Genomic DNA, 24,371 nt, shown 5'->3' with positions numbered 1-24,371 from the left:
TGAGTGGGATTAGCTAGCAGATATTCCAAGACACCTGTAGAAACTGACCGCTCAATAAAAGCTATACATCTAGACATTTATCATAGTCTGACTAACATTTACAGACGCTCCCCTACTTAGGAACGCAATTGGTTCCGAGCGATTGTTCATAAGTTGAATTTGTTTGTAAGTTGATTCAGTGCTATATTTTGTATTATAATTTATGTTTAAGGCCGATCTAAGTATATTGAAGGTTTATATAAGTGCATTTGTATGTTTAAGGCTTGTATAAGTAACACGCATTGGTTTGTACTGAAAAAAAAAAAAATAATAAAATGGAGAGAATATGTACAGTACTGTAGAGAGAGAGAGAGAGATTTATGTATTAGAAACTGGCCAAAAGAAGCGACCTAATGACGATTGCACAGTTTTCTTCTTTTTTTCATCATAAATGATGCGGTAGCACTGTATGGCATCATTCAATTGATTTGCAAACTTTGTGCAACGTTCAATATTTGGGTCCTGCTGCTCGATCTTTCTGTTTATAAATGGTACTGACGGTCGAACGATTCAATGCCCGTGAAACGCTCACCACTCTCACGCGCATCAAGCTTCGTTATTATTGCCACTCGTTTCAAATGAAATGGCTTGCCTCTTCCTTGCAACTCCCTCAATAGAAGCCTTTAGCTTTTTACCAACCATATTCAATATTGGATGCATGAGATATTTAATGATACAAATGAAAAAGGTTCTTTGCACACTGGAGATACATTCACACACTTCCAGATTGCAACGAAGAAGGTAGATGCTGGGTGAGCTGAGCTCTCACAGCGCCAGGCGTCGGTATTAGCGGCGGAAAGAAGTACTACTCCGAAAAAGGCGCGAAATACAAAATTGGACTTGCGAACATTTTTGGACTTAAACGCAATTTGCAGACATGTTCGTATGTACCGTTGTTCGTAAGTTGAATGTTCGTAAGTAGGGGAGCGTCTGCACACTTTCAACAATGACAGTATTTAGCAATGATCAGAGTTTTGTGCATTATCTTACGGTTTAAACTATCCATAACAGTGCAGTATTCACATTCTACCCAATATACTCACAGAGCTGCCAACTACTCCGGATTTTAGGTTTATCCGGAAATGCAACGCAAACTCCGGGACTTCGGACAACCTCCCTAAACTCTGGAAATTCCCAAAAAATATCACTAGATTTTTTTTGAAACAACCTTTTCAGAAAAGTACCAAATTTCCAATTTAAATGCCTCGAAATTCACACCATCGCTACGGCTTCCGCCATCTTGATTTAACTGCACTGTAAACCGGAAGAATTTGGTGACAAGAGTGCATTGCGAATCATCCGAGTTACAAGTTCTGATGAATGATTCATCTTGTGCGACTTCATCGCATATCGATTTTGCGCGAATCACCTTCACTCTGAATAAACTCCAGAAATGGGACAAGGGTACTCCTGAAATGGGGTCGGCGGAGGTTGGCAGCTCTGTACTCAGTAAAAGACACTAATAGTCACAGTCACATTTATTACGTGTATACTGGCGCACATTTGGCGATGGACACTGGCAGTCAGGAAAAATAGGTAGATAAAAGAGTCCTCGGAGCCCTCCTGGAAGAGCCCTCCTGGGGGACGAGCCATTTAGTGAGAGGACCGTGAGAGCATCGGGGAACCGCGAGAGGCGACGACGTCCGTCGAGGAGGCTGACGGAAGAGGTAAAAAAGTTCAAAATATCCAATAAATTTAGTTCTATTTCATGATTACAGTGGATCTTCACTTCACGGCTTCAGTAAATCGTGAATTTTATATGAGTATATAAAAAAGGGGCGGCCCGGCGGTGAGTGTTTAGCACGCTGGCCTCACAGTGGGGGACCTGGGTTCAAATCCAGGTTGAGCCACCTGTGTGGAGTTTGCATGTTCTCTCCGGGCCTGCGTGGGTTTTCTCCTGGTACTGCGTTTTTCTCCCAAATTCCAAAGTCATGCACGGTAGGCTGATTGGACATTCTAAATTGCCCCTAGGTATGAGTATGTGCGTGAATTGTTGTTTGTCTCTTTGTGCCCTGGCATTGGCAGGCTACCAATTCAAGGAGGCCTTCTGGCCCGAAGTCAGCTGGGATAGGCTCCAGTACCCCCGCGACCCTAGTGAGGATAAAACTGTTCAGAAAATGAGATGTATAAAAAAAAGTTCCTAAAATGTCAAAATTCACGCTGAAATTGCATCTGAAAGACAGGAGATGAAAATGGCGAAAGTCAGGGACCCGCTTCTTCTTCGCCGGTGAATTGGGTGGCACTCCACGGCGAAGAAGAATTTCACCCCAGAAGAATGATGCGCCGAAGAAGAATTTCACCGCAGAAGAATGATGCGCCGAAGAAGAATTTCACCGCAGAAGAATGATGCGCCGAAGAAGAATTTCACCGCAGAAGAATGATGCGCCGAAGAAGAATTTCACCACAGAAGAATGATGCGCCGAAGAAGAATTTCACCGCAGAAGAATGATGCGCCGAAGAAGAATTTCACCGCAGAAGAATGATGCGCCGAAGAAGAATTTCACCGCAGAAGAATGATGCGCCAAAGAAGAATTTCACCGCAGAAGAATGATGCAACGAATATTATAAAAGGTCGATTTGGACCTTCTCCTGTTTTGTTGTAAGTGGATTTCCCATCGTGGACATTACTACTTGGATAGAAAATATGCCGAACCTTTTCCAGATTTGTTTGGATTTTGACTGGTCGTTTAAAATGCCTCTCAAGCGTCCTGCGGATGAAGCATTACTGGAGCCACTGCCGCCTCCTCGTTGTGGAGCGGGGACTTATGCTGAAAAGCGGTGCCACGGGAAACAGGGGATCTTAACCTGGGTTCGGTGAGTCGTCTCAGGTGTTCGGTGGAGCCTCTAACATGGAGGTGAAGACACAGACTCATCATGTCTATTCACAATAACATGCGCCGCTTGACCATCACTGGCTGCAGATGATCACGTGACATTGCTTGGCCAATCAGTGCTGCAAGGAATTTATATATCTTGAATTTGAAAAAAAAAACATTTTATTTTACACTCAAGTAGCGTTCGGTGAATGCGCATACTGGTGGGGTTCGGTGAATGCGCATGTGAAACGGGTGGTGGTCGGTAGCTCCAACAAGGTTAAGAACCACTGCTTTAGAACATCGCTACCCTCTACTGGGCTCTCATTCTATCTCATATAATGACAATAAAAGCATTCAATTCAATTGTCTGTCTCACAACAACCACTATCCATGTTTCAAGATTCTCTCTTACATACCTGTCCACCTCAGCTAAATGCTCTCCTTATTAATGATTGCAATTCCCCTTATTAAGCGATTAAAAACCGTTCAAATGCAATGCGGTTGTTACGACTGTCAGCCTGGGTATACAATATGTTGTGGGTTATATTGTTTTTATATTTGGTTTTGTTCTGCAGTTGCCTGGAACTGTGGCTCCACACCTGTGGCAGAGGTGTGTTAGGCACACAGTTCCCTGTTACAACTTACCACCAGGGGGAGTCGTAACAGCGGCACATAATTTCACACACAGACACACACGTAAAAGTCTAAAATGTAGTACTACAAAGTGGACGGCTTTTGGCCATGGTAGAACGGGCTCTTGCCGCCATCTGGCGGACAAACGCGGATATCCAATCTCCCATTATAACGGCCGCGGAGGGAACTATTTCAGCGGCGCAAGGCTCATTTTCATAAGCTTTATTTATTTTAAGACATTAATAAATAATTTCCTTATAATTTTTTCTCATTTTTATGTTTCCTCACATCTTTCATATAAAATTGGTACACTTTGACCAATTTTATAGGGTTTAGTTGGTAGTTGTGTAAGGACCGTGGAATGAATTAGATAATTTACATGTAAAGTACACCTCTACTAACAAAATTTTCAAGTTACGAAAAAAGTTCTGGAACCAGACATGGCCGCGATAAACGAAAAATCGCGAAGTAGGATCATCCCCATAATAACTACCACAATATATGTTTTCGCGCCTATACAGAAATACAAGTACACAAGTACAATTATCAAAAAGTGTACACCGTATTTACTCGCATATAAGCTGCCCACGCATATAAGCGGCACCCTTAAAATTGCTTTAAAATTGTTGAATTTTACAATTTCCCGCGTATAAGCTGCCCCCTGATTCACAATTTTCACCACCATATTCATGGTTTTAAGTACAAATGTGTTACTTTGAAGAGAACATCTTGACAAAAATCATCACACGTGGTATTTCTGAGATACTTTATGAATCCAAAAATCACTTTTGCCGAGTAAACGCAGCTTATGGAGAAGCACCACCAATTTCGTCACATGCAGTTTCTGGGTGTGATGACAAGTAGGCTTTTTTGTTGTTGATAATGACGACAGGGCCTATGTCCGATTATTATTATTAAAAGCACATTATTAGGGTCAATATCATAAGGAAGTTAATATGCTTGTCTTTGCAAATGCAAAATATCAAATTATTCAATTTGAAAAAAGAAATAAGTCTATCTTGATGAGAACCTGTTGCTATGTAATTACAGAAATTACAATTTCATCCAAAAAAAGTTTAAGATGTTGTGGCAGCCATATTGCTTCTAATGTCAAAATATCTCAATTCTTTCGATGGTTCATATTACTCCAATTGTTGTCACTTTCGAACAAGAAATAAAAATCAAAGTGGAATTTAGTTTTACCGTATTTTCACACCTATAGGGTGCACTTAAAAGTAAAAAAAAAAATTGTGCACTAAATTACATTTTTGTATGACCCTGACCGCTTTAGTGACTGCTTTTATTTCTTGCCGGCACGCTACTTATTGCGATCAACCCAGAGGACGTTCACCCTAAAAATAGCCTGCCGGCGCATTTCAAGCATTACGGTAAATCCATTCGAAACATCCCAGGGGAGTGGCAAGGCATTTGACTTCCGTGTGCTTGCCGCGCTTTTAACCCTCAAAAACACTCAATACTCAAAGAAACAGCACATTAGAGCTATACAGAGGAAATGCCTGACATGAATGCCAACAGAGTGCGGGTGTGAACGCTTGGAAAATGGACTAAAGCCATGGATCAAACACAATTTAACAACTGTGCTAACGGCTCAGGAGTGATGAATGCCGGATGGCCAACATAGTAGTTTGGGCAGGCAGCGTCACACGAGTTACAATGGATTGTGGATGACTGGCCTCAAGTGTCGGCCAGCACTGTTGTTCGAGCTTTCGCCAAAGCTGGAATAAAGTTCCCGGAATACACAACTCTGACTGACAGTGAAGCATGACATGTTGAATGCCGAACCCTTTATATCATATACATCCACAACTCGTGTACCTTTTACCTCAATAAAGCACTACCAAACTTAGTTTTGCTCGTGCTGTCTTAAAAAAAAACACGCTAACGGGTAGCAAAACATACGCTAGCGGATAACATAACAAACGCTAGCCTAGTGTCATGCTAGCGCCTTTTCTGAGGAAGCGCCCTATGTATTTACAAAAAACAGAAAATATACCTCCAACTAACAGACGGTCCGTTTTATAGGTGTGAAAATACGGTATTTCAAAAGCAAGGCTAAGTCTGGCCAGTCAGAGAACGTTTAACTAGGTTTAGACGGCAGCGCCTTAGTTCCACAATTCGACCGTAGTTGATCATTTTTGGGTGCTTCTAGTCATGTGGTTGATGGTTTTTGATGGTAGTTAGTCGCTCAGGATTTAGAGTGGCGCACGGTGATTTCAAATAACTATAACATAAAAGCATTATCTGCTCATCTTGAAATGTATACGAGGTCAGGAGTGATCACTTACTTACGGGTTTGAAAAAAACAATGAAAGCGTGCGAACCTGCCAAAAGTTAGATTTGTAATTAACATTCTGCGAAGACAGGAAAATTATTTAAAAAAACAAGAAAAAAAGACTGTGGATGTGTATTTATTTATCAAGAGTAGTATGTGGTTATGCAATAACTTTTTTGATTCTGTGCAATTCTCCCTTGAAAATCCTTGCCAGCCAAGGGGTCTATTTAATTAAAAAATCAAATTATTTCCACAGAGGTGTGTTGTTATTGTACAGTGTCTTGCATGTTCCTCCATTTCTTTTCGCCAATAAATTGAATTGAATATATGCCCATGTTAAAGTAGTGTAGTCAGTAGAGTAGCAACCAGCAAAATATTTAAAATCTGCATCAGCAAAAATAGCACAAATAAAAACCAAAATGGATCATCCCACTGCTAACGTGTGTGAATTATTGCAAACGGAATCTTGCATGATTTTTTAAATGTATATATATATTTTTTATGTATATACAAAGGGTGGGAAGATTTTTGAGGTAACATCACCCCCAAACCTCAACGTCCCTTAAATGGTACTCGGAGCGTCCGTTCGGCCGGCCGGCGTGAAAATCCAAGTATTGTTCCCGCGCGTCCTTTCACGTTTTATGCAAGATAGGTACGTTTTTCTTTTTGAATTTCATTTATAGAAGTCAAAATAAATTTTGTCTAGCGTTAAATCGGTTGATCTTTTCTCTATCTTGAAATAAATGACTATCGGCTGCATTGTCTTACGTCATGACGTCACTGCGCCATTGCGTCATGACGTTATCGTGAAATGGATTCATCAACTTGCAGTTCCGTGCACGTCGTGTTTTTATACGCATATAAGCCATACCCTCGATTCCGTCATCATTTTTTGTCCGACAAAAGCGGCTTATATGCAAGTAAATACGGTATTAACATGTTTTTAAATTTATAGATTATACAGTCATACCTCTACTTACGAATGCCTCTAGGTACGAAAGTTTCAGGTTGCAAACTTTTTTATATGCAAATGAGTGACTCGAGATACAAAAAAAATCCAAGTTACGAAATCCCCCAAAAAGTAAATGCATTTCCTTATCCGTTATTTTACTTTGAATTCCCCTTAAGTGATTAAAAAATGTACAAATGCAACGTGGCACATATTTTCACACACATCGGGCACACGTAAGAGTTTAAAATGTACTACAAAGTTTTCGGGCTTGGTAGAACGGGCTCTTGCCGCCATCTGGCGGACAAACACAGATATTACATCCGCAGAGGGAGATATTTCAGGTCACATTTTCATATGCTTTATTTATTTTAAGACATTAATAAATCCTTTCCTTATAATTTTCTCTTATTGTGTTTCCTCACATCTTTCATGCAAAATTGTGACACTGACCAATTTTAAAGGGTTTAGTTGGTAGTTGTGTGAGGACCGTGGAACGAATTAGAGAATTTACATATAAAGTACACCTCTACTTACGAAATTTTCAAGTCGCGAAAAAAGTCTTGGAACCAATTAATTTCGTAAGTAGAGGTACGACTGTACGACTGTATTCATACATTACAGTCATTTCATATGCCTATAACTGTAATATTTAATAAATACACTTGATCATTTTACTACTGTACTTGTGTACGTACAGGCGCGAAAACATGTAGTATGTATGTAGTAAAATAGGGGTGATCCTACTTCGCGGTTTTTCGAGTCGAGGCCATTGTACGTGATTTTCGATGGATTACTGTAATCCTAAAGCCTACGTCAGAAATGTCAAACACCTACAACCTCCTTTACTCTAATGCTCTAAAACTTTACCTGTGCTAGATGAATTTGGACAAATTGAGTCCCGGATACAGAGTCACGCAGTTGTACGCCGTCAGAAGTAGGGGTTGATTCTTCACAATGGCGAGCAGTAGATGGAGTGGATTTGGCGCCTCTTGATTTTCTCTGACTCGAGCCAGATGCCTCTAGAGTACAATAATTTGTGTGTAATTGGTTAAGGTTATTTTAAAAGGGTACCCAATGAAATACTTAGAAAATCGGCAGAGGCTTTTCCATGCTTGTGCTACCAGAGACTGAAGGACAGATGTGCTTGTTCCGTTTGGCTAGTTGAATGGCTCTGTAGTCTGTCCTTGCAGAACCACCATTCTGGCAAAAGACAATAATGTGGTGACTGCAGTTATCAATAGCAAAACAAATCTATTTTAATGACTCACAACAAACTGTAGTTTTCTATGTTAAAAGTACAAAAGGTTTTGGTAATGTGCCAAAATCACTTCTAAATCGTTAATAACTCTCAGGGCCAAAGTTCGATTGGGATGATATTTCAGAGGTTTGACAAGTGCCCTGCCCCCAACACGGCTAAGTTGAAATGTTTTAAGCCTAGCGTCTCCTGGAGGAAGCAAAAACAGTTTTGTTTTATGAGACTGGCCCCTCCTCCAATGCCAATGACATGGTGACCTTAAACCTTGACGTGGGGAGCATTGAGACTTCGGTCTGGGTGGGCCGTATATATGTGCACATATAAATATACATTTACACGAATCCCTCGTTTTTTTGCGGATAATGTATATCATATAGCAGACAAATACAGTAATATTTTATAATGGAAGTGACATTTATAGGATTTACAGAAAGTGTGCAATATTTATTTAAACAAAGCAGGCAGGTGCATAGATTTGGGCAAGCTTGTTATTTTATTGATTTGAATACCTTTAGCACTAATTATTGGAACAAAAACATTGTTTGGTGAGCTCCTTGACCCTTGAGCAACATACACGGGTGAAGCCAATAATGAGAAAAGGTATTTAAGGTGGCTAGTTACAAGTTGTGAAGAGTGGCAACATGGGAGAAGCCTCAAAACAACTATCAAATGACCTGAAAACAAAGATTGTTCAGCATCATGGTTTAAGGCAAGGATACAAAAAATAGAGATTTCAGCTGTCAGTTTCCACTGTTTTCCACAATTTTCCACAGTGAGAAACAGTGAGGAAATGGAAGACCACAGGCAATTCTAGTTATGGCCCAGAGAGGCAGGCCAAGAAAGATCTCAGATAAGCAGAGGTGAAGGATGGTGAGAACAGTTAAACACAACCCAGAGACCAGCTCCAAAGATGTACCGTATTTATTCGAGTGTAACGCTCACGCATGTATAATGTGCACCCATAATTTATGACTAAAAATTGGTATAATTTTTTTCCCAGTTTTTTTCAGCTCACACCAAGGATTGCACCGGTACTGGTAACTGGCAAATGCTGAACACATGTCACCATGACAAAACATTTATTCACAACATATGGTATGGAAGCCTGGTAAAACAAACAACTACCAATATGAACACAATTCTCAAATGGAATTTACAATTTTAAAACCTTAGTCTAATTCATCTTAATATTTAAAATTGTTCAAAATCTGATTCATCATCAGCAGATTTACCAAACAATTGATTCCATTCTTCTTGATTGAGGATAGTGCTCCCTCGGCGGACTCGTTTCCCTGGAGCAACTTTTTTTTTAACCCATACTATTACCCTATAAACTTGCCGAAGTCTATTTGGAGAGGTCTGGCTATTTTAAAATAAGGTAGATTATCACCATCTGGCGGAAAAAGATAGGTCTGATGTCTCCCATTATACATAACGGCTGTGGAGGGGACTTTTTCATCGTCAGAGGGCAGTGTTTCACCGGGATTTGTGTATAACGTGCGCCCGAACTTTGCTTGTTTTTTTTTGTAGAAAATGTTGTGCGTTATACTCGAATAAATACAGTAGAACATGATGGCGCCGCTCAATCGGCAGCTGATGGCAGTAGCTCCATCCGCTCTCACTCGTTTGTGTTTTTAAAGATTTTCTATCTTTTTTAAATTAAATTTTAATATTTCCTAGTACTTTACTTTATACTTAATACTTTAACGTTTTTATGAGCTTTACGACTCGATTCCACCTGTTGCCTGTAAAAGGCAGTCTTTGTTCTCATAGTTTAGTTTCTTTCTGCTAGTTCTGGACGTTTTTTGTACCCACTCAGCCATACCTCCCCTGTCCTACACACGGGACAAGCTGTTAGTGCTACGCAACACCTGGATGCCGCTGGAGATCCCCGCGGAGTTAAAGAGATAGAGAAGGGGGTGCAAAGCTGGATGAAAGTGTCGGGAGAAGCGACACCTCAGACCAAGCACTTCATCTATTATTATGGGGAACGTAAAATCCCTCCCCAATAAGATGGAAGAGCTAATGGCGCTTACTAGGCTGCAACGGTAGGAGGAAGGGTGGGGGACTAGCTGTTTTTCTTAATAGCAAATGGCATAGGCGGGAGTACATTACGGTGAAGGAGCAACTTTGTACTCGAGATGTCGCGCTCGTAGCTGTTAGCATCAGGCTATTTCACGTCCCGCGGGAGTTTTCACACGTTATCACGATCACTGCGTATATTCCTCCTTCTGCCAATGCGACAGCTGCTTGCGAGCTTCTTCTGCTGTGTTGCGGATGCAGGTGTCACACCCCCAGTCTCTCCTTATCACCGGTGATGTTAACCATGCTTCCTTGGCTTCTACTCTCCCCACCTTCACTCAGTATGTGAAATGCCATACCAGGGACCATAAAACCCTGGACCTGCTCTATGCCAACACAGAGGAGAAATTCAGCTCACCCCAGCCCCAGAGAACACTGTACCCTCCAAGAAGGTCCAATGTTTCTCCAATAACAAGCCATCCTGAACAACAAAAAGAGGGCTATTAAATCTGGGGGAAAAGAGAGGATGAAAATTATCAACGAGTTGAGAGAGCTAAAGAGGGGGATGGCCAGCTACAAGAGGAAGCTGGAAGACCATCTCCTGACGAGCGACGCCCGGGAGGTCTGGAGGGGCTTAAGGACCATCTCCGGCCATTGAAGCAACAGCAAGAGGGACCTGGAGACAGGGAGTGGGCAAATGAACTGAATCAGTTCTTTAACAGATTTGATTCTCCCAAAACTCCCCTGACCCCCCAGACCAGAGGCACCTCTCCTCCCTCCTCTTACTCTTCTTTCCCCTCTACCACCCCCACGTCACAGCAGGTGCAACCATTTACCTACCCACAGGGGCTCTTTCACACCTGGAGATCACTGGAAGCATGGCGAGAGTCATGTTTTTTGACATCTCGAGTGCTTTTAACACCATTCAGCCTGTACTATAGAGGGGGAAACTGGAACAGGCTGGAGTAAAGCACCACCTGGCTGCATGCATCATCGACTTCCTCACAGACAGGCCACAATATGTGAGACTTCAGGACTGTATGTCTGATGTGGTAGTATGCAGCACGGGGGCCCCAATGGACATGGTGCTCTCCCCATTCCTCTTCACCCTCTACAAATTGGACTTCAGACACAACAACACAAACACCTGCCACTTCCAGAGGTTCTCTGACGACACCGCTATTGTTGGACAAGTGACTGGTGGGAACGACCTGGAGTACAAGGGAGTCATCACACCCTTTGTTGACTGATGTGGGTGAAACCACCTTTACATCAACGCCAGTAAGACAAAGGAAATGGTGATCTATTTCCAGAGGAAGCCCCAACAGACCTCACAGGTGAACATCTGGGGAACAGACATTGAAATTGTGGATAACTAAGTACCTGGGTGTTCACCTCAACAACAAACTGGACTGGTCGAAAAACATAGATGCCCTGTGCAAGAGGGGCTAGAGTCACTTCCACCTACTGAGGAGACCACGGTCCTTTGGAGTGTGCAGGACACTGCTGAAAACCTTTTATGACACTGTGGTGGCATTTACAGTGTTTTATGCAATGGTCTGTTGGGGATGTGGGTGCATTGAGAGGGACAGGAACAGGCTGAATAAGCTGGTCAGGAAGACTGCACTGTCCTCTGGGCTCTGTTGAGGAAGTTGGAGAGAGGAGGATGCTAGCCAAGATGATGTCCATCATGGACAACACCTCCTGCATGAGTTTGTGGAGTCACTCCGCAGCTCTTTCAGGAATACACTGCTGCACTCTCAATGCAAGAAGGAGCGCTTCCGCATATCCTTCGTCCCATCAGTCCTTCAAAAAAATGTCTGAATGTTCACACCACCTGTGTCCATTTTTACCTCTGTCATTATGCGCTGCAATGTTCACTGTATGTACGTACGTATACGTACACGGATGTACGTATACATGGAAGTATATACCGTATTTTCACACCTATAGGACACCTCCTGAAAGGGTGCCGTCTCAGTTGTGGGTGTATTTTCAGTTTTATTGTTTTACTCACACCTGTGATCATGAAGTGCTTTGAAAAGTTGGTCGCCGGCCATATCAGGAATACAATCCCTCCCTCAGTTGATCCTCACCAGCTTGCTTATAGAGCAAACAGGTCCACTGAGGACGCTATCGCCATAGCTCTACACACAGCACTGAGCCACCTGGAGGACCATGGGAATTACGCGAGGATACTTTTCTTTGACTAAAGCTCAGCCTTCAACACTATAATACCGGACATTCTCGCTGACAAACTCTCCCACCTTGGACTATCCTCTTCCATCTGCTGCTGAATAAAGAACTTCTTAACCAACCGATCACAAACTGTTAGACTTGGTCCCCACCTCTCTTCCTCCATTACAGAGCACTAGCTCCCCTCAAGGCTGTGTACTGAGTCCTCTTCTGTACTGCCTGTACACATACGACTGGACACCAACCCACCAGTCTAACTCCATCATCAAAATTGCCCATGACACCACTGTGGTCGGACTCATCTCAGGATGGGATGAGTCGGCCTACAGAGATGAGGTCAACAAACTGTCTTTGTGGTGCTCGGTGAACAATCTCACACTGAACACCATGAAAACTAAAGAAATAATCCTGGACTTTCGCAAACACAGCACAGATCTGGCCCCACTCCTCATAAATGGAGTATGTGTAGACAGGGTCCAGTCCTTTAAATTCCTGGGGGTCCACGTCACGGATAAGCTCTCTTGGTTTCCAAACACCACGGCAGTAGTGAAGAAGGCTCAGAAACGACCATTTCCTCAGGATACTCGGGAGGAACAACTTGGACACCAAGCTTCTGGTAACCTTCTATAGAGCCACTGTGGAGAGCATCCTGACATACTGCATTACAGTGTGGTACGCTGGAAGCACGGCAGCAGACAAAAAGGCAATGCAGAGAGTGATTAACACTGCCCAGAAGATCGTCAGCTGCTCTCTGCACTCACTGGAAGACATTGCAAGCCCTCGTTACCTCAGCAGAGCCGGGAACATTATCGGGGACCCATACCACCCTGGTCACAACCTGTTCCAGCTGATGCCCTCTGGCAGACGCTACAGGTCTCACAAAGTACGGACAAATAGGCTTAATGACAGTTTTTTCCCACAGCCATCAGGACTCTGAACTTGCAGTAGCATGACACACAATCCCTTCTGTGTAATAACTTCGGGGTGAGGTAACATGAAGGACGTTGGGTGGTCATCTGCCTCCTACTGGCTGACTGAAGGTAAGTGAGAAGACAGTGGGAGGTAAGTGATCCGTTTTTTTTCTTTGTTGGCATCTGCGAGGCAAACTTTTTCGGCAGTCGCCGGGATTTGGTTGCGCTCGAGGGGTGATAAGATGTATCCATCACGGCAGAATGCCAACGAGTCTGAAATTATCACATATTTGGGCCTTTTGCCGGGAAAGCGCACCTTGGGGAGAAGCACTACCAATTTCGTCATACGCAGCTGGGTATGATGACAATTAGGCTTTTTGTCGAGTCAATGATGATGACAAAGCATATGTCTGATTATTATATATATTTAATAATAATAATAATAATAATAATAATAATAATCGGACATAGGCCCTGTCGTCATTATCACAACACAAAGCCTACTTGTCATCACACGCAGAAACTGCGTGTGACGAAATTGATGGTGCTTCTCCATAAGCTACGTTTAATCGGCAAAAGACCTAAATAAGTGAAAGTTACGGGCTTGTAATTTGTCATTCCGCTGTTGAGGATACAGGTCGCTTACCTCTCGCTTACCTCTCACTGTCTTCCACTTACCTTTCCTCAGTCAGCTAGTAGGAGGCAACCAAACATCTGTTCATATACCGCAGAGAGGAATGTGTGTTATGTTAGCGCGAGTTTAGATTTCTGATGGATGTGGGGAAAAAACTGTCCTTAAGCCTATTTGTCCGTGCTTTGTGGGACCTGTAGCGTCTGCCAGAGGGCAGCAGCTGGAACAGATTGTGACCAGGGTGGTAAGGGTCCCCTATGATGTTCTTGGCTCTGCTGAGGTAACGAGGGCTGGCAATGTCTTCAAGTGAGGGCAGAGAGCAGCCGACAATCCGCTGGGCAGTGTTAATCACTTTCTGCATGGCCTTTTTGTCTGCCGCCGTGCTTCCAGCGTACCACACTGTGATGCCGTACGGCAGGATGCTCTCTACAGTGGTTCTATAGAAGGTTCTCAGAAGATTGGTGCCCAAGTTGTTCTTCCTAAGTACCCTGAGGAAATGGAGTCGTGTCTATATATATATATATATATATACACATATATATACATATATATACACATATATACATATATATACATATATATACATATATATACATATATATATACATATATACACATATATATACATATATATACATATATACATATATACATATATACATATATACATATATACATATATACATATATACACACATATACATATATATACATATATATATATATATATATATATATACACACACACACACACATACATACACATACATACACATATACACACATATATACAGTTGTGGTCAGAAGAATATATACACTTGTGAAGAACATAATGTCATGGCTCTCTTGAGTTTCCAGTTATTTCTACAACTCTGATTTTTCTCTGATAGAGTGATTGGAACAGATACTTCTTTGTCACAAAAAACATTCATGAAGTTTGGTTCTTTAATGACTTTATTATGGGTGAACAGAAAAAAGTGATCAAATCTGCTGGGTCAAAAATATACATACAGCAGCGCTAATATTTGGTAACATTTCCCTTGGCCATTTTCACTTCAATTAGGCACTTTTGTTAGCCATCCACAAGCTTCTGGCAAGCTTCTGGTTGAATCTTTGAACACTCCGTTCAGTTAAATTTGATGGCTTTCTGACATTGACTTGCTTCTTCAGCAGTCCACAAGTTATCAATGGGGTTTGAGTCAGGACTTTGGGAAGTCCATTCAAAAACCTTAATTTTAGCCTGATTTAGCCATTCCATTACCACTTTTGATGTGTGTTTGGGGTCAATGTCCTGTTGGAACACCCAACTGCGCCCAAGACCCAATCTTCGGGCTGATGACTTTAGGTTATCTTGAAGAATTTGAAGGTAATCCTCCTCCTTCATTATCCCATTTACTCTCTGTAAAGCACCAGTTCCATTGGCAGCAAAACAGCCCCACAGCATAATACTACCACCACCGTGCTTGACGGTAGGCCTGGTGTACTTGGCGTTAAAGGCCTCACCTTTTCTCCTCCAAACATATTGATGGGCATTGTGGCCAAAAAGCTCGATTTTTGTTTCGTCTGACCACAGAACTTTCCTCCAGAAGGTCTTATCTTTGTCAATGTGATCAGCAGCAAACTTCAGTGGAGCCTTAAGGTGCCGCTTTTGGAGCAAGGGCTACCTTCTTGCATGGCAGCCTCTCAGTCCATGGAGATGCGAAACACGCTTGACTGTGGACACTGACACCTGTTCCAGCAGCTTCTAATTCTCGGCAGATCTGCTTTTTGGTCATTCTCGGTTGAATCTTCACCCTTCTGACCAATTTCCTCTTAGCAGCAGGTGATAGCTTATGTTTTCTTCCTGATCGTGGCAGTGAAAAAACAGTGCCATGCACTTTATACTTACAAACAGTTGTTTGCACTGTTGCTCTTGGGACCTGGAGCTGGCTCCAAGTGACTTTCCTGACTTGTTCAAGTCAAGGATTGGCCTTTTCAGATCCATGCGGAGCTCCTTTGACTTTCCCATTGTAGCGTTTATGGGCGTTTGGATCCAATGAGCCCTTTTTAAATGGCCTCGGAGAAGTCACCAGCTGTAGTAACTCAATCACTCAAGAAGTTAAGAGGCCATGCTATGAAGCTCATTTCACTGACACAACATTCTAAGTCACCTAAATTGCTAATTTGTGTTGCTGTATGTATATTTTTGACCCAGCAGATTTGATCACTTTTTCTGTTAACCCATAATAAAGTCATAAAAGAACCACACTTCATGAATCTTTTTTGTGACAAAGAAGTATCTGTTCCAATCACTCTATCAGAGAAAAATCAGAGTTGTAGAAATAACTGGAAACTCAAGAGAGCCATGACATTATGTTCTTCACAAGTATATGTAAACTTTTGACCTCGACTGTATGTATATACACATATATACATACATACATATATATATATACACATCAGTGACGGGCGGTGCATTTTCTGGTAGCGCCTTCAACGTATCATTCCAACCCTCAAAAACTATTTTATGGCTATAAAACCTCTACTGCAGCTACAGCTGCAACACATAAAAAATAATCAATTAATTAATGCACAAAAATGGGGTAAAATCCAATTCCTAGCAGCATTTTATGATTAAATACAAATACTGGAGCTTTTCAGACATTAAAACCAGGCCAGGGGGTGATTTTCCCGGGAAAAGACAGCGATGAACGTCAATGGCGTACAGGCAAACATTGCACAAAAATGGGGTAAAATCCAGCCGAAAACAGCATTTATTGATTAAATACAAATACTGGAGCTTTTTAGACATCAGAACCGGGCCCGGAGTATAGTTTCCCCGGTAAAAAGACAGCGATGAACTTCGATACGTCCATACGTGAAATGACAAAAAATGCACTAAAATACTAAAATTAGGTAAAATCCACTTCCTAGCATCATTCATTGATTGAATACAAATACTGGAGTTTTTGAGACATTACAACCAGGCCAGGGGGGTGATTTTTCCCGGGAAAAGACAGCGATGGACGTCAATGGTGAAACGCCAAAAATTAAACTGGGGTAAAATCCACTTCCTAGCAGCATTTTGTGATTAAATACCACCACTGGAGCTTAAATACAAACACTGGAGCTTTTCAGATATCAGAACTTGGCCCACAATTGAAATATTATTTAGGAATATGGCCATATTTTACTCACCAAAAATCCTTTTTACACAATATCCATCCTCCTTTCTTTCTTCCTTCTTTCCTATCGCCATCGAAGCTAATGATGAAAGTCGAGCCTGTCCTGTCATATTTCTGGCATAGTCCGTTTTGAAAATGGCTTTAAATCAAAACAACAATATACTATTTGCTTGTGGAGCTAAGTTGGCACACTGAAAGTGCCGCACACACCATATTCCCGGCTGTAACAGGCTTGCCAGCTTCGGAGTTGACCGCCCTTTCTTAATGATGTCCATTTTTTTTCTGAAAAAAGTCCGTTTGGAAAATAGCTTTGTGAGAGAAATCTGCAACAGAATTCATTTGTTTTTGCCACTGTCGGCCATGTGGGTGGAGTTTGCAATCTCTCGCTGCTTTGGCCCGCCTACTAGCCAATCATAGTTTGTGAAAGCAATGACATGTCCCAGCCAGCAAAATGCTAACGACTATGAAAAATCATTGTGGGGTTGCCAACTCGAAATCTGATTGGTTAAAAGCAACAGTCTAGTTTAATGCAGCAGAGCCCGCAAGAACTGATTGTGAATGCTTTGAGGCAGATCTGATCTGGCTACAAATAATGGCTGAAATGTGATTGGTTAAATGCTTCAATATGAAAACACACATCTGGAAGCAGTGCAACCAGGAGGAAAAGCAATGAAAGGAAGCTAACAGACCATTTGGAATAATAAGTATTGATGGACAAAATATAATATGATTCAGATATTTCTTAGGCCAGCAGAGAAGGCCTTGAAGGCCCTGATGGCCCGCCACTGATATATATATATGTATATATACATATACAGACGCTCCCCTACTTACGAACATTCGAGTTACGAACAACGGTACATACGAACATGTCTGCAAATTGCGTTTACGTCGAAAAATGTTCGTAAGTTCGATTTTGTATTGCGCGCCTTTTTCCGAGTAGTGCTTCTTTCCGCCGCTAATGCTAATACCGACGCCTGGCGCTGTGAGAGCTCAGCTCACCCAGCATCTACCTTCTTCTGCCCACTTCGTTGCAGTGCGGAATTGCGTGAATGTATCTCCAGTGCGCAAAGAACCCTTTTCATTTTTATCATTAAATATCTTGTGCATCCATTATTCAATATGGTTGGTGAAAAGCGAAAGGCTTCTATTGAGGGAGGTGCAAGGAAGAGGCAAGCCATTTCGAAGCTTGATGCGCGTTGCACGGGAATACAACTTGAATCGTTCGACCGTCAGTACCATTTATAAACATAAAGATCGAGCAGCAGGACCCAAATATTGAACATTGCACAAAGTTTGCAAATCAATTGAATGATGCCATACAGTGCTACCGCATCATTTATGATGAAAAAAAGAAAACTGCAATCGTCATTAGATAGCTTCTTTCGGCCAGTTTCTGGTAAATCACTCTCTCTCTCTCTAATGTATGTATACAGTACTGTATGTATTCTCTCCATTTTATTAAATGTTTTTTTTCAGTACAAACCAATGCGTGTTACTTATACAAGCCTTAAACATACAAATGCACTTATATAAACCTTCAATATACTTACATAGGCCTTAAAAATAAATTATAATACAAAATATAGCACTGAGCAACTTACGAACAAATTCAACTTATGAACAATCGCTCGGAACCTAACTCGTTCGTAAGTAGGGGAGCGTCTGTACATACATATATACCGATACACATTCACACCCACACACATCACATACATGTACACACCCACATCACATACACGTACACACACACACACATCACATACATGTACACACACATCACATACACACACACACATCACATACACGTACACACACATCACATACACACACATAACATACACACACACACATCACATACACGTACACACCCACATCACATACACGTACACACACATCACATACACACACATCACATACACGTACACACACCACATACACGTACAAACACATATCACGTACACACACACATCACATACACACACACACACACACCACATACACACACACCACATACACACACATATATGTATGTATATATATATATATACCGCATTTTCACGACTATATGGCGCACCGCATTTAAAGGCGCAGTCTCAGTAACAAGTGTTATTTCTGTATTTGACACACACGACGCACCGCACAAATAAACGCAGCCAGGCATGGCAAAACATACACCAGCTTAAACATACGGACGCGCTAAAAACACGTTTTTAAAAAGGCAACGGAAGCAAAATTGAGTTCGGTTGTACTTTATTTAGCTATTTTACAATGTACTCACGTTTTTTTATCAATCATCACCCACAAATCCATCAAAGTCCTCATTTTCTGTGTCCGAATTGAACAATTGTCCAAATGATTCATCAAAAACGCCGGGTTCCCTCTCTTCGTTGTCAGAGTCACTCACATTGCCATGTGGCTCGACAGAAATGATGCTGGCTTTGGCAAAAGCTCGAACAACAGTGCAAGCAGACACGTTAGTCCAAGCGGCCACAATCCATTCGCAAATAGTGGTGTAACTAGCCCGGCGCTGCCTGCCACCCTTCGTAAAGCTGTGTTCGCCACCTATCATCCATTGTTCCCATGCCGCTTGCAACTTTACTTTGAACGCCCGGTTGATGCCGATGTCCAGCGGTTGGAGTTCTTTAGTTAAGCCTCCGGGAATGACGGCAAGCTCAGAGTTTATGTTCGTGACTTGGTTTTTCACCGCTGCTGTGAGATGGGCAATTGGCACGCATGGAGTCGCGAATCAACTCAGCTTCTTCTTCTTGACTTGGCGAAGTAGTTCTCCTGCTTCCTCCATTTGCCAACTATGGATTCATTGATCTAAAATTCCCTCGTGGCTGCTCTATTCCCATGTTTCCCTGCATAATTGATGGCTTGAAGTTTGAACTGAGCTTTGTAAGCGTGTCTATTTGTATTATTCATTTTCGGGGGGCCTTAGAAACCAAACCGAAATTGTTTTGCAATAAACACATGCCCACACTATATATGGGTACCTGGTAGGGGCGTGCCTTTAGCGTGTTCTTACACACACCCCCTCCGCATGCCTGACCCCACCTACGTCCACCTTCTCTCTATACAAGAAGCGTGTCGGCAAGAAGTGCTCTCAGTCAGGCTTTGTAGCATACACACGGCGCTCCGCATTATAAGGCGCCCTGTCTATTTTTGAGAAAATTTAAGACTTTTTAGTGCGCCTTATGGTCGTGAAAATACGGTATATACATATACAAATATAGACATATATACAAATCGAAACAAACAGTTGGTCTTAACATTCATACATTTCTTTTGTTAAAGAGCTTGACAGCTGATGGGAGGAAGTCCCATAGGTACGCTAGCAGCTAGCATTAACACACACTAGCCTAGTGTCATGCTAGCACCTTTTCCGAGGAAGTGCGCAATGTATTCACAAAAAACAGAAAATATACCCGCAACTGAGACTGCGCCTTATCAGACGGTGCGTTTTAAGGGTGTGAAAATACGGTACTCTAGAAATGAACTAAAGCATGCCTGTCAGGCAGAAGAACCTAGCGGGTCAGAGTGGACACCTATGCAAGCCGTACAATGGACATTACTGTATTAGAAAAGGGTCAAGCAACTTTGGTTCAGGGCCTGGAAGAGATTCCAATTTCTTTTTATATTAATGTGTAAATTGCTTCAGTTCGAGAACAGTCTCAGAAGGAATATATTTGTGACGTGACATTCCACTTCATATTGAGGATTACAAATGAAACTGAGGTGCACATGTAGAATCTAATGTTACATGAAGCTTATTGAATAACTAATATGGGATGTGTATGCAAAATAAATTGTGTGATATTGTTTTGATATCTGTCTTTCTCAAAGTCTAATATGCAGCTGTGATGAGGGCAAAACTGTAAGAACCTTTGCACCTTGATCTATCAGTACCTCTAAAGAATCAAGGAGTCTTTGGCCCTATCTGATCACCCACCTCCACCGTTTTCGCAGGTGAGGACATCAGTTCTGTGACAGGAGCAACGGCAGTAGAGGATGCAGTTTCTACAACAAGAGCACTGGAAGAGCTGAATTGGTGATGAAGTGTGGGCTTTGTAAGGGCACTTGGACCCTGAGTGGAGAGAGGCGTAAATGCTCCCAGGGCCTCTGGTGTGACACTCTGCACATCATCAAGATTAAGGGTGCCCTGAGGAGATAAAACATCCCCCACTGTGCTACCCAAACTGTGATGTGGACCCATTTCAATACTGGCTGTCAGAATGAGAGGGTCCATTGGCCTGGCCAAAGTTGTGATGTCTGACGTGCAAAGAGCTGTGCCATCTGTTGATTGATCTATTGTCAAGATGCTTGAGCTGACCATGGAGAGGTCCATAGTTAAAGTGCCGCTGGAGTTTGAGTTGCTCCCAATGATAGGAATACCAACACCAGCAGGAGATGTGGTGTCGCCAGTCACATTAGAAAAAAGTGTGCTGAGATCCAAGTTAGTCAGTTGGTCACTTCCAGGAATAGCTGGCCCAGAAACTGTTGATGAAATGGGGCTAACCAGCTCACTGCTGGGTGTTAGGGTGGGTGTAGTCTCCATCTGGTTCATAATATCTAGAAAAGAAAAGGGTTTATCTTTGTCAACTCTGCCCATGATGTGCAATGAAAACCATTCCTGAGTTGTACTGTAACACAAATAATTTTGGTTATGTGCAGTTTAAAAATGGGCAACATCCAAAAAGGTCAAATGGATGCAACTAGACTAAATAAACATTTCACAATTAATCAAAAAGGTTGAATAAAGAAGTACCAACTATTCATAGGAATACTCCAATAAAATGAGCACACCTTAAGGCAGCTAACTTGAGAGATCCCAAGTTAAAATGTAAAAAGGTGCATAAAGGAGCATATGCATTCTAAGTTTAAAAGGTAATGAAAAACCAAAAAGGCAATAATTGTAGGTGTGGGTGACTGAAAAGTTGAACCGGACAAGACAAAGAACACACTGGTGCTTACTGACCACGGCTGAGCTGGTGCTGTTTAAGCATGTGACTCCTAACGGTGCTGCGGGAAGAGAACTGCTTTGAGCAGTTGGGAACAGGACATCGGGTTCGAAGGATGCCCGTGTCCTGTTTGTGTTTCTTTGTGTGGATGTAGAGGCTGCTGCGAGCTGAAAATTTTGCAATACAACCTGAAGAACGAAGAAAAGGTGGAAGTTATACACTTAAAACTGATATTAAGAGGACAAACAGCGATTATTAGAAGACACAAACACCCCAAACATTGTATTTTAAAGAGTAGTTTATATTTCATATTATTATACATTTGTGTGCAACGATGTATAAGTTTGGCCTTGCTTTGAAATAACGCTTTGCTCATCTTTAGTTATGCGCACATTATTATTATTATTATCATACTTGCTTTCAATGCAGCATAAGCCTTTCTACCGAACACCTTGGTTAATCTAAGCAAAGAGGTGCCAGGCGCCTCGGAGTACTTGCGTTCAAGTCAAGGCTGACTAAAGGACCTGCAGTGAGCACTTCATCCTCTGCATCTGTCATCTGCACCCCATCAAGGACGCTCCAAAAACATTCCTGATGCTTCGGGCCCACATCTGTTTTGAGTTTTATGAATGCATTTTGGTACGCATGTACTAAGGTTCAGATCACATGCACGCACATAGATAAACACACGCACACGTCTCAATTGTCTAATCCACCCCTCCCTTTAGAGTTGAGACGTCCATGTAATCAGGGCAACCGAATGTAATAAAGCGAAAAAAAGAAGTGTTAAGTCAGCACGAAGTTGGGGAGATGTCTTCTACGGTCTTCCTCCTTGCAAGTGAATGGAGAAAGTCTTTCGCTTTTATTTAAACATGTCTAATTGTGAACCTGACATTTAAACGGTCCTTCTGAAATTGGGGTTAAAATGCCTGATGGATCTCCAGAGGTGAAGTCAACATCCAGGCAAGACAGTGGCCATGGCATCTCAGACACTTTTTGCGGGACAGGGCTTCTGCCAGTACACATCCAGGCCCATCTGCGGTTCGCTAGAGAGCATTTGGATGATCCATAAGAGAACTGGGAGAATGTGTTATGGTCAGATGAAACCAAAATAGAACTTTTTCGTAGAAACACAGGTTCTCGTGTTTGGAAGAGAAAGAATACCGAATTGCATCCGAAGAACACCAAACGCACTGTGAAGCATGGGGGTGCTTTGGGGCTGTTTTTCTGCAAAGGGACCAGGACGACTGATCTGTGTAAAGGAAAGAATGAATGGGGCCATGTATTGAGAGATTTTGAGTGAAAATCTCCTTTAACCGGCAAGGACATTGAAGATGAGAAGTGGCTGGGTCTTTCAGCATGACAATGATCCCAAACAAACAGCCAGGGCAACAAAGGAGTGGCTTCGTAAGGAGCATTTCAAGTTCCTGCAGTTTCCTAGCCAGTCTCCAGATCTCAGCCCCATAGAAAATCTATGGAGGGAGTTGAAAGTCCATGTTGCCCAACGACAGCCCCAAAACATCACTGCTCTAGAGGAGATCTGCATGGAGGAATGGGCCAAAATACCAGCAACAGTGTGTGAAAAGCTTGTGAAGAGTAAAAGAAAATGTTTGGTCTTAGTTATTGCCAACAAACGGTACATAACAAAGTATTGAGATAAACTTTTGGTATTGACCAAATACTTATTATCCACCATGATTTCAAATAAATTCTTTAAAAATCAAACAATGTGATTTTCTGTTTTTTTCTTCCCCACATTCTGTCTCTCATGGTTGAGGTTTACCCATGTTGACAATTCCAGGCCTCTGTAATCTTTTCAAGTAGGAGAACTTGCACAATTGGTGGTTGACTAAATATTTGCCCCATTGTACCTGCTTCCTTTTTGAAAGGAAATGATTGTCCATTTGTGATTATGAAATAAAAAAAAATCCACTTTTATTTATTTATTTTATTTCTTCTTCCAAAGTGACAACTATTGCAGTAATATGCATCATTGAAAAAAAATCCAAAGCAATTTGGCCACAACAACATCTTAAACTGGTAAGAAAATTGTAATTTATGTTATTAAAAATCATCAGGTTTTCATCTAACATTTCTTTTTTCAGATTGAATAATTTGATACTTTGCATTTACAATGACATGCATATTAACTTATTTTATTGACCCTAATAATGTGCTTTTGATTCATACAGTATATCAGAACTACCACGTGCGATGATTTTCCTTAATATCTTCCCTTCAAAGTAACACATTTGCACTCCCTATTAAAACCATGAATATGGAGGTGAAAATTGTGAATCAGGGCCTGCTTATACGCGAGAAATTGTGAAATTCCAGGTATTTTATATGCAGGGGCGGCTTTTATGAGAGAAAACACGATAGGTGACGATTTTAAATTAGAAGATTTTCAGCTGGTGCTGTGCCTTGAAATTTATTCAAGCTCAGAAAAGGTTGGGAAAAACTGGTCTACAGAAAATGCAAGGTTATGTGCTTAA

The 24,371-nt window shown here is 41.8% G+C and overlaps 1 protein-coding gene across 7 annotated transcripts in view; it reads right to left on the bottom strand.

The window, feature by feature from the left end:
* The window catches only part of LOC144076016 (zinc finger protein ZXDC), a 70,966-nt gene that overhangs the window by 10,943 nt on the left and 35,652 nt on the right, over positions 1–24,371 (bottom strand). For 5 of the 7 annotated variants that reach the window (XR_013300699.1, XR_013300700.1, XR_013300701.1 and 2 more), the window contains exons 5-8: positions 21,894–22,064; positions 20,868–21,487; positions 7,855–7,933; positions 7,601–7,752 (exon numbers count right to left, since the gene is read on the bottom strand). Coding sequence is in view for 4 of the 7 variants with exons in the window: in XM_077603544.1 (XP_077459670.1) it covers positions 7,601–7,752; positions 7,855–7,933; positions 20,868–21,487; positions 21,894–22,064 (1,022 nt within the window). In the remaining 3 variants the exon portion in view is untranslated. Of the gene's footprint in view, positions 1–7,600; positions 7,753–7,816; positions 7,934–20,867; positions 21,488–21,893; positions 22,065–24,371 lie in introns of those variants that run through there. The other 2 variants (XM_077603543.1, XM_077603542.1) reach the window with 2 other exon arrangements.

This window comes from Stigmatopora argus, chromosome 6 (assembly GCF_051989625.1).
Source record: "Stigmatopora argus isolate UIUO_Sarg chromosome 6, RoL_Sarg_1.0, whole genome shotgun sequence".
Classification (NCBI taxonomy): Eukaryota; Metazoa; Chordata; class Actinopteri; order Syngnathiformes; family Syngnathidae; genus Stigmatopora; species Stigmatopora argus.
This window is presented reverse-complemented; position numbering and strand designations above follow the sequence as displayed.